Source organism: Centroberyx affinis, unplaced genomic scaffold (assembly GCF_046629955.1).
Source record: "Centroberyx affinis isolate AG114_WGS23_722 - 3 ecotype Tasmania unplaced genomic scaffold, CSIRO-AGI_Caff_v1 ptg001253l_1, whole genome shotgun sequence".
In the NCBI taxonomy this organism is placed as follows: Eukaryota; Metazoa; Chordata; class Actinopteri; order Beryciformes; family Berycidae; genus Centroberyx; species Centroberyx affinis.
In genome coordinates, this window is record NW_027279764.1 from 331554 (window position 1) to 345673 (window position 14120).

At 44.6% G+C, this 14120-nt stretch overlaps 1 protein-coding gene across 3 annotated transcripts in view; it reads left to right on the plus strand.

The window, feature by feature from the left end:
- Window positions 1–14120, plus strand: part of suco (SUN domain containing ossification factor) — a 45664-nt gene that overhangs the window by 17751 nt on the left and 13793 nt on the right. Inside the window, exons 2-13 of one of the 3 annotated variants that reach the window (XM_071524967.1) lie at window positions 3818–3938; window positions 5859–5972; window positions 6206–6546; window positions 7419–7559; window positions 7926–8112; window positions 9128–9239; window positions 10361–10488; window positions 10702–10769; window positions 11011–11118; window positions 11213–11318; window positions 12357–12377; window positions 12687–12742. In XM_071524967.1, the coding sequence (XP_071381068.1) occupies window positions 3818–3938; window positions 5859–5972; window positions 6206–6546; window positions 7419–7559; window positions 7926–8112; window positions 9128–9239; window positions 10361–10488; window positions 10702–10769; window positions 11011–11118; window positions 11213–11318; window positions 12357–12377; window positions 12687–12742 (1503 nt within the window). The remainder of the gene's footprint in view (window positions 1–3817; window positions 3939–5858; window positions 5973–6205; window positions 6547–7418; window positions 7560–7925; window positions 8113–9127; window positions 9240–10360; window positions 10489–10701; window positions 10770–11010; window positions 11119–11212; window positions 11319–12356; window positions 12378–12686; window positions 12743–14120) is intronic. The other 2 variants (XM_071524968.1, XM_071524969.1) reach the window with 2 other exon arrangements.

Consider the following 14120-nt stretch of genomic DNA (forward strand, 5'->3'; position numbering starts at 1 on the left):
ACTTGACCTGACCGCTATTAAGTGTCACTTTGTTGCATCACGCCATCAGTGCTGCTGTCCAAGTTCTTTGAGATTAGAGTGAATGACTCTTTGTACATAAAGCACTGCCTGTTTTGGTGAAAACAGACCAAATGCACAGGGAGGGTGTGGCGATATAGGTCCAGCAGGTAAAGGATTGAAGAGCACTGATATAAGTCACCTTTATCATCACGCTGTAGCTATGTAGTTATGACCTTTGGATGTCTTGTCTGAATAGATTCTGCCTTTAGGGAGCAAAAACTAGTTCTGAGTGGATTGAGCAGGTAATGTGACTGCTTTATCACTTCTTTAGTCAGTCTTGATTATTTGCTCAGTGATTCACTAGTCACCAATACAAATACCAGCCGATTGATCTGGATACTCGAACAAAATGCTTCATTTCCATGGACCCTTAATTTAATCAAATATTTGCAATTGACATAGTCCAAAATTAAATCAAGTCATCATCCATCACCTAGGTTGTGCAGGGGTTGCATGTTGTCATTCACATATTTTTCTTTTTTCCTTATTTTATTTTTAGAGCAGCCTGTTAGTCATATATTATATAACTATTCATCATTTCATCATCAGTGAAATGAGTCAAAACTCTCATCTCTTAGCTTTATGGCACTTACTTTCATTGTTCTCTCCTGACTAGAACCTTGCTTGTGTTGTACTAAAATCTCATGTGTACGTCGCTTTGGATAAAAGCGTCTGCCAAATGGGAAATTGTAATTGTCTACTCCACATCTGTCCATCCTGAGAGGTGCCAGGGGTTGGGAGGTTGACCAGTCTTACTGTCCACAGGCCGATGACCACACCCCCCCAGCCGAGTCAGACCAGATTCCCCCTCACCCGCCCACCCATGAGCATATATCCCTATTCTTCCACGTGTAGGCTATGTGACATTTGAAACGTAACATACTTTAAAGCTATGGCTCTAAGTTTAGCTGGGGGCTATATTAGCTCAAGGTTCATATTTACTCCCCAGTATCTGTACACTGCCCCGCTCTCAGGTTTCCTTGGTGGCTATCTCGCCCTGTCCAGCCCTTTTGAGGAGAACATGGTTTATGAGGTGTTAAAGCATATAGGAACATGCCCACATTGCACCATCAGCAGGGATCGGCCATGTGCTTTAGAGATGAGGCAGGCCGTTAACACTCACGCTATCTCATTTCAACAGACAGCAGGGCTCGCAAAATGAAATACCAATGACGGACTGGAAACTCTCGCTCTCATGCCGTTATTGCTGCTATTGTTATTGCTCTGTACACCTACATGTAAAACCCAGCTAGATGCAACAAGTCCAGGTGTTCAGCTCTGGGGAGGTTGATGAAAGGCATGCTGGGAAATGTAGGACATCACTGACCAAGTTGAGGAAAGTGGATAGAACAAAGATGTAAATTACGAAATAACTCCTGGAACACAATGAACGTTACAGATTGATGATGGAACAGTGTAAGTGTATCCGGGGCTAGAATTTTCCTTGAACGTATTTGGCAAACAGCGTGGTGACTTGGACAGAGGTAGCTACAATATATGTGTTAATATCTCACATATCTTATTGATTAGTCATCTGCTTATAAATCTGATGGAGCAGTCGGGTTCCAGAAGATGCCCTGGGCCTTGCAAATGAGCTGTGGTAGACGGATGTTCAAGTCATGTTGTCATCTTTGATCTCATCATCCAATCACCTCGGATGTTAATGAACAGAAAACAGATGGAGAGGCTGCTCTATAAAGCGTCTGACTGACAGGCCGCTAACTTGCACAGATGGGTGTGTGTATGTGTGATTGTGATTGTGCGTGCTCACTGCTCATCTTCCTCATGACAGCCGGGCTGACAGGGTGCTAACATGAGTGTCCATGTGTGCCGCTCTCCCCTGACATTGATATTTGACCGTTCAAGGGGAACCGCTCCGGTTTCAGAATCACATGGTGTATGTATCAGAGGGTTTGTGTCTCTGGAGAGGAGTCACTGGCTCAAGCTATTGTTACTCTCCAAACTTTGCTTTTGCATTTTGTATCCTTCATATTTAAACAAACATATGATGCACATGTCTCTGCCTGTATGATTCTCCACATGTCTCTGCCTGTATTGTTCTCCACACCAGAAGCTTATTATTGAAGTCTTTGATCCTCACCACCACTGAATAAGTAACTTAGTGTGTTTAAGTATCCACATTTGGCCTTCCTGGCCTGACCCTGAGGGCCAGTGTGTGAAAAGATCTTTCTGTTCCAAGCTGGCTCTTTTCAGTTTAACTCAATCTGCTTATGACTGGTTAGTGTTAGTGTAACAGCTCCAAAGCAATCTGCTGACTGACACGGGTTAAAAGTTGAAACAAGTTAAGTGTAGATGCAGTTGGTGAGTTGGCGTCATAGCAGAGTGTAGCGTCCCTTCATTCTCCATTTTAGCCTTCACCCTATTGATACGGTAAACAACAGAGAACCAGCTCTCTCTCTCTCTCTCTCTCTCTCTCTCTCTCTCTCTCTCTCTCTCTCTCTCTCTCTCTCTCTCTCTCTCTCTCTCTCTCTCTCTCTCTCTCTCTCTCTCTCTCTCTCTCTCTCTCTCTCTCTCTCTCTCTCTCTCTCTCTCTCTCTCACTATATTTGTCTATTCTCCTGCCCTTTCTGTCTTCTGTCACCTCTCCTTCACTTTATCCTTTTTGCTCTATTTCTTAGGCTCTCTCATTTCTCTTCATGAATCTCTTTCCGTTGCCTTAGTGTATGTATGTCAGCGCTCTGCTGTGACATTTTTTTCGTAGGAGCACATACACTCCTAATTTGAGAAATTGTATCTATCAAACCAGCAGTTCTGTATTGGAAAGTTGTAGACGTTTTTACAGTAGTGCCATTGTCTGGCCGACATAATGTAGCCAGGCCTCTCCTCTTCATGTGTTGGCCCAGTTGGCCTTGGGCATACTGCAGGTGAATAGCAGCTACCTTTTGATGTCATTCCAGACACACACAATGGGCAACCTTGGGAATAGCTATAGGTACATACTGGACTGGAGACAGGCATTAGAAGTGAAGAAAGCTGGAGGCTGCCATGAGGCAGAGATGGGGCTATAAAGACCTTCACCTCCTCTCCACGTGCCCACACACGCACATTGCACCACGCACACACGGAGGACTTGTGTGTTGAAACAACATTGGCTTAACAGTAAGAGAAGGCTTAGAGAGGTGCAACAATGTCCTGGACCCTGCTAAGCCTTCAGACACATGGGTAGAAAGGTGAGGGAAAAGGGAGAGAAACAACAGGGAGAGAGAGAGTGGGCGAGTCAGGTAAACTGTGGTTCAAACTCCATCACAGAGTTTAGTTTGCCCAAAGGAGCTTGGATGAATGCACATGTAATAAGAGGTGACTTTGTTATTCATACTGGCTTGTGCGCACTGGCTTCTCCCTCTCTCTCACTTTCTACCACTCTGTTCCTTTTTTCTCTCTGTCTCATTTTTCTGTCTCTCTCTCTCCCTCCCTCTGTCTCTTTGGTTTTGTTCTCTCTCACTCATGCAGCCCTCTTGGCTCTCTCTTACATGCACATTCGGTGCAGTGCCTGTGCCCACAGAGCATGTGTCAGCGGTCCTCCCCCTGCGGGAAGGAAATGCTGTCACTGTAGAGGATGTGACGTTGCACAGCCTCAGCATTCAACACATACCAGAACCTTTCATTCTGGGTCCTGTAGCTGACATCATGCTATATTGATCTTTGATCTTTGTTCTCTAATCTTATATGGTCACGTGCCCTTCTTAATATTTTGATATTGCATTGTGGTGACAAATTTTTCCCTGTTTGTGTTTCAGGTGCCCCAGTCATCATGTGTATTGTTCAGAGCAGAGCTTGTCTGGTCCAGGTCAGTCTGCTGGGGACGGAGACCCTCATGGCCACAACCAGGAGCAGGAGCAGGACTCCACGCAGCACAAGGTTTGTCCAAGCTTTGTGCCTTTTTATAATGCATCTTAGCTGCTTCAAAATCACAGTAAAACTCAGCCTCAAGTTGCTCATTGCTTTTATAAAATTCCAGTGACATTATACTATTATAATACGGAACACAAATGTTCAACTTTTATTTTCAATCAATAATAACGAAACTAAATAATATTACTCCTCTGCCAAGAAATATAGCTCTAGCTATAGATCAGATTATTGTTTAGCGCATTAATATTTAAAATAGTAGTTATGTGGTTACAGCTGTGAGTTAATTGAGCATTTTACAGTGGCTTTGAACATGGCTCAGCCAATCAGAATGAAGAACCGCAACTATCTGATTTATAAATTTCCTCATATTTCAATTAATTACATCAAACATTGTCAACACCAACCTCTCAACTGTGTCTAAAAATTCCAGCTACATTTAGCTACAACTGCAAACTGTTTTCTAACCGGCCTAGCCACCACAAAAAATCTTTTAATTAGTGTGGGTTGGCCTGCATAGCTCTGGGATGGTTAACTGGCTGACTGTGGTGAATGTGTGAGTTAGCAGAACTTTAGGAAGGTTGCATTACGTACGTTTGTGACCCAATAACCCCTGTTGGAAAGGAGGGAGGGAGAGAGGGGTAGTGAATGATCAGGGAGGGAGGGATGTAGGAGTATATGGGTGTGTTGGGTCGTAGAAGCCAGGCTGTGGGTTGGGGGAGGGGTAACTGCAGTCTTTGTAACTCCTAACCAAGACAGGAGCTGCTATTGAGTAAGAAAGCCACATTTCAGTTTTTTATCCTTATCTCTCTCCCTATACAACTGATAATTTGTAAGTTGCGTGATCATACACAAACATCAGAGCCAATGCCACGTAGACGATTAGATCAGTAACCAGCCCAGTTAAAGGTTGACAGAAGCCCCCTGGACCTCTCTCTGTATGATTAGAGTCATGGTAGTGGTGGGGGGGAAGTAGGTCAGTGCCAGCTCTGTGGGGTTAGAGTTCAGACTACACAAAGCTTTCCCAGCTCCCAGCCCCTTCTCTGTCCTTTTCACAGCCTTAGTCATTGACTGAGGTAGGAGACTAATCCATCTTAGCTGGTCTCTGGGCCTCTTTTGCTCCGCTGAGAGCAGAGAGTAGGGAGGTCCTGGAAAGAAGGGTTGGCTGAGGTGGGCTGATACAGGGTCAGAGCTGGTTTTGGGTTAAATATTGGATCCCCTCAGTTTCTATGAATGGGTCCTCTACGTGTGTGTGTGTGTGCGTGTTGTTTAGGCTATGCGTGTAATAGGGACAGATTGAGTGAGAATTTAGGGAAGTGAGTGAGCGTGTTTGGGTATGCATGTGTGTGCACAGAAGAAGGGGAATCATTGTTTGTGGTCCAGCAGCAAACAGGCGTGCCAGGGCGATTGAACAGGCCTGTCAGTCTGTCAGTGGCACGATAACACAGTCTTTGTCTGTCAACAAAAGGCTATTTCACAACCTGAGATGCAAACTCATTCCCCCCGATTTGTCTGTTGAGGTCTGTGTGGGGTGTGCTTCCTAAAGCACTTCATCGTCTTCTGTCATGACTTCTAATCCAGTTACTTTGCTTACCTCAGCTGAAATGCAATTTGAATGTTAAACCACAGCCTATTAGTTTTGGATTAAGGCCAGCTTTAGGTTTATAGAAACTTAAACTATTATCAGGCACTGACCTTTCTCATACTGCAATTGCTTTGTTAACATTTAGGGCTTGTTGCGCGGACATGGATTAAGCATAGTCCCTAGACTAACAACTACACCAATGGAGATCTCCATTAAAAATTAAATGTTAATCTAGTAGTAGGCTTAATCCATGTCTGTGCACCCAGCCCTTAAAGCACTTATTCAAGTCTGTGGTGTGTCTGTGTGTGACGATGTGCAAAATTGTTCTGTTTTTTTTTCCCCAGGTGGTGGAAGAATGGACGACACACACATCCTACGACGTGGGACTGGAGACGGAGAGAGCAGCTGCACTAGAGCAGCTGGAAACACACAATACACACCAAGATAATAATGAACAGGTAACACCACACACCCCTGCGCTGTTAAAGGATCTCGACAAACCCATCACTAATGAGGTGAATGAACTCACACTAGTTTAGGCTATACAAAATGGTGAACTAATGCCGCAGAAATACAATAGTTAAAGTAAATGTAAGGACCTGAGGTTTGAATCATCATTGACACAGGTTGTTGGTTCAGCTGCTGATGGATTACCTTTAAGTACTGGTGTTGTTGTGTTGTCTCTGTCAAGACTGTGAATCCACGAGAGGCTGTGGTGGAGGAGGTTCAGGCTGATCCAGAGTCTGATAATGTACCTGCTGCTCCTGAGCCAGAACCCCACCCAGACCTCCAGACTGACGTTGATCTCCAGACTGACATCCAGGACCAGGACCATGACCAGGAAGCCCCAGCCTCCTCCACTCCAGACCCAGCTCCAGCACAAGTGTCCACAGATCCCCCAGCCGCAGCCCCAGTAGAGGTCCCCAGCGATGTCCCCGTTCCAGATCCCAGCCTGGACCCGGCCCCAGCCCCAACCCCAGACGAAGCCGAACACACACCTACCTCACACAGTGCCAGCCCGACCCACACAGGGTAAGCTCAGATCCAGTTCCTCACACCAGGGACCCCAGTCTCTGGCTTTAGTGAGAGGTTGGCTATAACTACAGAAGGAGAGTCACATTACTCAACTCAAATTATAACCCTAGATGTGTGAGAACATATCTGTTCCTCTTATGGTTAAAGCCAACTTCAACCCACTCCAGCTATATATAATATAATATAGGTATCATCTTTTCTGTCATTGTCATGCCAAACACTGTATGTTCATTGAGTATTCTGTTGCTCAACTTTTGTTCCCTTCAGTTGTTTGCTTTATTTTGTTTATTTTTATATTCTAATTTAACCAACCTAAATGACTGATTACAAACTGAAAGAGAAGCTTGAAGGAGAGTTGGTCTGATATCTTGGATATTTGCAAGTCACTATTCATGGAACCGCTCATGCTCAGCGACTTCATCAGAAAAGGACTTTTCTCTGCAATGGGAGTATGTGGAATTGGTCACTTGTGTGGACATGGAGCTCTGGATATTTGCGCCGATATCAGCCTCGATGTCTTCTGAGTGGAGTCTTCAAGAAGAACTTGCCCATGGCTACTTTTGTGTTCGACTCCTTTCTTAAAATGGCTGTCATCGTCAGGACATTTCAGTCATCAGTTTAAGGCCTGCACGTCAACGGCCCTACCAGCCAGCCACTTCTCCAACCCTTTTCTCCATCTCCTTTCTCTCTCTCTCTCTCTCTCTCCTCTCTCCTCCACTCCCCACGCTTCCTGTGGTTCTTCTTCTGGTTCTTACTCCCATGTGGCCCTCCTTGTCCCCATCCCTCCCTCTCTCCCACCCCACCCTCCTCTCTCTTCCCTCCTCAGTGTAAGGAGCTGTGGTAAACGGCATGTCCTTTCTTTCCCTCAGTGCAGTGTGGGTTGCCAGTGCTGGAGATGAATCCCCAGTAGACAGCTTTGTCTTTGCTGAGCTCTCTGACTCACAGTGCGGGGTCATTCCACCCAAACTGGCAACCTGTGAAAACTCCCCTTTTGGCAGCCCTCTCCCCAGGTGAGTTATAATCCCCAGCAGCCAATCAAAGCACAGAGACAGGTAATCAAGGTAACAAGCCACACCTCTCTGCTACGTGCAACCATCGCCCGCTGGCCTTGCTCTCCTCCTACTTCTCCTCAGTTTTTTTTTTTTTTTTACTTTCCTTTTTCCATCGTATTGCTCGCTCACAACCAAGGACTGTCAATATTGTCAAATGAGTGGAATGTTTTTTCTACTTTTGTATTTTTGTGTCCAGCTCTGCTGCGCACTCATTTGTGTTCTCCTCCCCTCTTTATCCTCCTTCCTCCCCTCTCTATCTCTTTCTCCTCTTTCCTCCAACTCCTCCTCCCTCTCCTCCTCATTGGCCCTGTTGCTGTGCTGTAGTGTGGATGTGGCTGGCGTAGAGGACCAGTGGTCAGACCAGGGACAGGGATCTGGTCCTGAAACAGAGGTCCAGTCCCCTCCAGGCCCTGTGGACCAACAGCAGCAGCAGCAGGAGCAGGAGCTGGACCATGGGCTCTCTGACCTGGACCGGGTGGACAACACCTCTGACGGCCGCCAAGAACAGCTGGTCAGCAGCTCACGGCTTCCAATACACTTCACATGTTGAGATAATTATCTGAGTGAATTGCAATAAGTGCAACAATGGAGAAAGGCAGTTTATGTTAATTCTAAAATCTCTTAGCAGCTTAGTAAATACCAAGGGACATGCAATGGACAGCAATTCAGTGCTAAGAAGTAGGATATTTTATGATTGCTAGCACATCTTTATCAACAACATAATGCAATAACTTAAGATGGGAAATAGTTGAGTCAAGAATGTAAGTGAGGAAAAGGGGAAAGTCTGCTGCAGTGTGTTAGTCTACTGGGGGGTGTAAAGCTTTGCGTGTCAGATACAAGCATTAGCTTGTATCTGACAGCTTTATTCATGGTTGAAGGGAGCATGACAGATGAATGTATCCGGGGTAATGTGTATATTTTCAGCTAAATGTGTTGAGTATTAGTTGGGTTAAAGGGCTTTTTGAATATTGTGTCCTGGATTGATTTTTATACATTTCCGTTCTGTGTTAGAGCTAAGATCTGGCGACTAATCTGCATGCGTGGCTGGCTATGATTGCTGTCTGACTGTTGGGGTGTTTACATAAGAGGCTTTCTGAGTTGGTAGCTTTTTAGGGTCAGACTCTCTCCTGGAGTCCAACAGTATGCTTATGTAATCCATCAAAATATTATTCACAGCTCAGTGCATCTCAATGTTTTAGAGGCCCTGGGCCAGCTAGCTACTGTGGGCTATGGAAAGGAGTCTTGAACATTCTCATCCGCACTGTACGTGTGTGTAGCGGCTGGTCATAGCATGCAAGATGAGCTTCTAACATGCAGGTCACCTCGTGGCTCACTAATGCCAGGAATAGAAATAACCATGTTAGTTATATTTAGTATATTAGATTATTCCTTCACTTGTAGCTCTTGCACGTCAAGAAACATTAGGAAGCCAATTGTACTTTTGATGAAAACTACAGTTATGTCATCCCTCAAAGACTTGTGGCTTGTTGTTGCTAGTGTGTGATATGCCTCTCTGTGCGTTTCAGGCAGGAGATGCCAGCAGTGGCAGGGAGCCCGATCCCTCCGTGCCCAGCAAAGAGGACATCCCCACCTTCGATGAATGGAAGAAACAAGTCATGGAGGTGGAGAAAGAGAAAAGTAAGAACGTACACAAAAAACGCACTCGGACGTAAGCACACATATAGAGATGCACACCAGCGCAAACACACAGAACCCCCTCGGACATTGCAGTTCATTAAGATCATGTTTAGATGTTCATTGACCGTAATGAGACGATGGCTTGCTGCATTGCCTCTGAAAGACAAAGGAGGCCCACACACGTCAGTTTCAATCTACTTCTCATCCTGTAACTTCTCTTTGTTCTTTTTGCTTCCTCGCCTCCTTGTTTTTTCGTGTGTTGCCTTTACCCGTCTTCCTCTGTCTTCCTCGTCTTCTGTTCCTCTCCATCTCTCTCTCTCACTGCGGGCCATGTGCAGTGGTCAGCAGAGCGTGTGTTTATGTGTGTTGCGTAACCTCTCTGTGTTCCTCTCAGGCAAGGCTCATTTTCCACTGTCTCTAATGGGCCTGTCCCATGAATGTTTGATGATGGTGATTAGACAATTAGATGCATGCTCACACACACACACACACACACACACACACACACACACACACACACACACGCCACACACACACGCTCTTTCAGTCTTGCAGACACACAAGTAGCTTAACATAGAACTTAGCTACTTTTAAATATGCAGACACAAAAGCAGAGAAAACACCCGCACACAGCATATGACAAATGCATCTACATAGGCCACAAACACTCAATGTACCTTATGTGTATGCATATATTGTTTTATTTTTGTTTTTTTTTGGTCAAATATTAATGAATAACAGTGTTTCAGAAAGAGCGTCACATCACCTCTCTGAGCCCAGGTTTCTCAATCCCATGTTTTTGTGTGTATCCACAGCCAAGCACCTCAGCCTGCATTCTCATTCATTTTATTCTAACGACAATGTTGTCAGTTCTGTGCATTAAAGGTACAGCAGGTCCAGTGGCTGATCTAACATTGTCCATCCCATAGATAAATATCACATAGAACCATAACTACGCACACTTTGATATGAGGGTAGATGCTATGCCATGCGTGGTACACACTGAACGTTATCATTCTACAGGAGGGTGATGGCGTTTCTATCAACCACTTGGTTCCTAACACCCCCCCCACCCCCCCACACACACATGCTTTTCCTAACCTCACACTCCTTCTGTCCAGGTCAGTCCCTCCATACCTCAACCAATGGCAGCCCCCACCCAGTGAAGAAGGTCCAGAAAAACTTCAAGAATAACTACGCCTCCGTGGAGTGTGGTGCCAAGATCCTCTCGGCTAACAACGAGGCCAAGGTTAACCCCCACATGCTGTACCCACATTCACATTATTTACCCACGAAACAGATGAGTGAAGGTGGTTGTGAAGACAGTTAGATGCAAATATTTAGAATAGCATGAGGCTGTCTCTGATACTGCTCTATCCCTGCCATATTTTCCATGCCATCCTTCTCTCTAAATGCCTTTTATGTGTCACTCACTCTCATCCTTCTGTCATTTATTTTTCAGAGCACTTCAGCTATTCTCATGGAGAACATGGACCTTTACATGCTAAATCCTTGCAGCAACAAAATCTGGTGAGGCACTCTCTCATACACACACACAAACGCACACAAGCACCAACACACGCTGCTGGTACATGTCTATAACGCGGGCTGATTTGTCACTAGCTTGGAGAGTGTTGTGGAAAAGACGGCTGAATGGGAAGGGACAGATTTTAGATTTGGTAATTTCATAACATAACATCCTCTTTCCAGCATCTGTCCCTCGCTAATTCCTCTTCCATTTAACTTTCTCTCTGTCCCTCTCTCTCTCTAGGTTTGTCATAGAGCTCTGTGAGCCAATTCAAGTGAAGCAGCTGGACATTGCTAACTTCGAACTCTTCTCGTCCACACCTAAAGACTTTCTAGTGTCCATCAGCGACAGGTATACTCACTCCCTCTTTCTCACACACACACACACGCATACACCTACACACATTACCTTACACCTCCCCTTCCCTCCTTTTTTTTGTCTGCAGGTATCCTACCAACAAGTGGGTAAAGCTGGGTACATTCCATGCCCGTGATGAGCGCACCGTCCAGAGCTTCCCATTGGATGAACAGCTTTATGCCAAATATGTGAAGGTACTTCCCTCATCTTTTGGCTACTAGAATAGTACAACATGTTTCAAGAAGAGGAAGGATAACTGATGAATTCATTTGTTTATTGTTTGTAACAGACTTGTGCATTTAGTTCCTAGCTAGGCTACACACAAACGTACACACACAGACACATTCATACACATAGGTTGGGCTGTGTTGTTTCCTAAGCTCAGGGGACTCTCTTATGACTTCATGGTAAGTTGACCATGTCATCAGTGTTGCCTGTAACCCCTCCCTTGCCCGGAGAGAGAAATGCATCTCTGTGTGAATGACAGTGAGGGTGTGTGTTCATGAAAGTTGGCTTTGTAAGGACTAAGGAGGCAGTAATGACGTTTGAACCCATTCATGAGTTTTCACACTAAGGAAATGGGAACATTATCCTCCCACAAGACAATATTAGACTATATTCATTTATGTGTTGATGTATTTATTCAAAGTATCTCTCTGCTTTGTTGAACTGTCTCTCCGCTCTCTCTCCTCCCCTCACTGTTGCTTACGCTAAGTGTTCACTGTTGTGCGTTAGTCTAGAGTTGTTGAACAGTCGATTAATGCTCAGATGATTATCTTTTTTTATGTGGTGAATGTGAGTGCTATATGTGGGTGCTGATTGTGTTAATGTGTTCTATTGTGAAATAATGGAGTGTGATTGCATAAGTGTTTTGTGTCTAGAAAGCGTCAGGGTGAAGAGCTGTGATTGCCACTAAGATCTAAGCTATGTGAACCTGTTATGTCTTGCTCTGATGTCTTACACCTGTCTCACCTTGTTTGTCTGTCCATCTGTCTGTCTTTGTGCTTCTTTCCAGCTGCTAATAAAACATCTCACTTGTGTATCTTGCCTGTAGACTCTTATAGAACAATCTTCAGCAGTGTGTTGTCTGATGTAATACGAAGAGCCTAGCAAAACTGTAAGCAGATGCTTGACTTGCTTGTAGCATGAATCAATCTTTACTGATTTCTTTCTCTTTTTCTCTCTCTCTCTGTCTCTCTCTCTGTCCCTCTCCTGTCTTCCTCTCGCATCAGATGTTCATCAAGTACATAAAGGTTAGCACTCTTCTCTCTCTGTCAGAGGTTTTGGTGCGCAGTATAATGCGCTGTAATGGTACACATACACTGTAATGGGTGAGCTTTGGTGGCAGAGTACAACATTGATCTTTAATGCATGTGGAAGATATTAAGCCAGTAGAGCACGTGCACAGACCATACTGTCAACGCTTGGCAATTCTAGTATTTATTCTTCCAAGTTTGATGGAGTATGGGTTTATGGATAAATACATTGTTGGGATTGGCTCTGTTGTTCAGTTGTGGACTCCGGATACTGTCGGTTTAACAGTCTGTCCTCGTCCCCTGCAGGTGGAACTCCTCTCCCACTTTGGATCAGAACACTTCTGTCCCCTCAGTCTTATCAGGTAAGATGGCAAACAGCCCGGCCCATTTCCATTTCCATTCCTAGACCTGTCTGTTAGCTCTTTACCCCATGGTTGGTAAATCTGAATTGGCTTTAAACAGTAAACAGTTATGGGCTCTCATAGATTTCCAACACGCTCTGAGTGGATCTTTCACTTATTTTTATGTGGCATGAGCTAAGGAACAAGATCAGTCCTGGGGATTTGAAAGGAGAAGGAGAGTATTTCATCCTTCAGGAGTAAAGTGCCACTGCAAAACAGCTCACCCTGGGGGAACCATTAAACTTACTGTCCGTTCTATAAATACTGGGGGAGAACAGGAGATTGGAAGCATCTGTACTGCTTTATTCAACAATTATCAATGCTTGCTCTTATACAACAGTTTTCATTATGGAGTCATTTGACTTTGATTTTACACTGGTTCAAAAATATACATTGTGTTTTATTGAATAAAAACTCCAGTCTCCCAGTTCATACTGTACTGTACCATCATTCCAGGAAACATGCTGTCCTTTGGGAGTGTCATGTATACGCTAATGGAAATCCAGGAGATATTTGTTGGGCTACTGGAGTTGGCTCCTAATGTCAAAAAAAAAAATTAGCTCTTGCTCATCAGTTTTGCTCTCTCGTTCTCTACCTCTCTTGGTGATTATTGGTAGCATGAAGTTACCCAAGAAAGTGGTTCAAGGGCCAGGAGTAGGGCTGGCTGCGCATTACTAGAGTGTATGTCTTTCGTCGTCCTACATATAAAAATGCCTCCCAAATACAGCCGCTCTCTTGTACACGTATATTATCTACAGCTCTGTGTGGCATTTCCCACCACAGGGAGGGCTGGAACCCAGCCTGCCCCCCTCAGACAAACTGCACTTACAGCCAGAGCATTTAGAGTTGTTTTAAATTGTGCTTTTGGCCATTCTAGTGTAACACGACACCCTGGTTTCTCATGCGGAGTTGGATGCACTGAGTAACCAATCACTCTAGCTTAACACACACACACTTATGCACACACATACCTACAAGCCCAAGCTAGAGGGATCATGGGGGACTTGGTAGGAGAGAATTGCTATAGGGGGTTGAGGGGGCTGTAAAACCCTCCTTCACATTTTTACAACAAGGTCATAGTTGAGATATGCTGCTGATCCTCTCTGAAGTTAAGGCCATAACTGAAGGCTGAGATGAAAAGAGGAATGTGGAGAACAAGGGCTGAAACTCGTTTATTTTTTAAGTAATAGAAAACACAGTGTATTCTTTAGTCCTTTTTCCATTTTTCCAGTTTTCCTCTGCTGTGTGATGTACGAAGGTTGGGTGTGTCATGTTTGTTTTTGCCATATGGCTTTTCCTTTGTGTTGCAGAGTTATAAGAGAGGTGGATATAATATTAT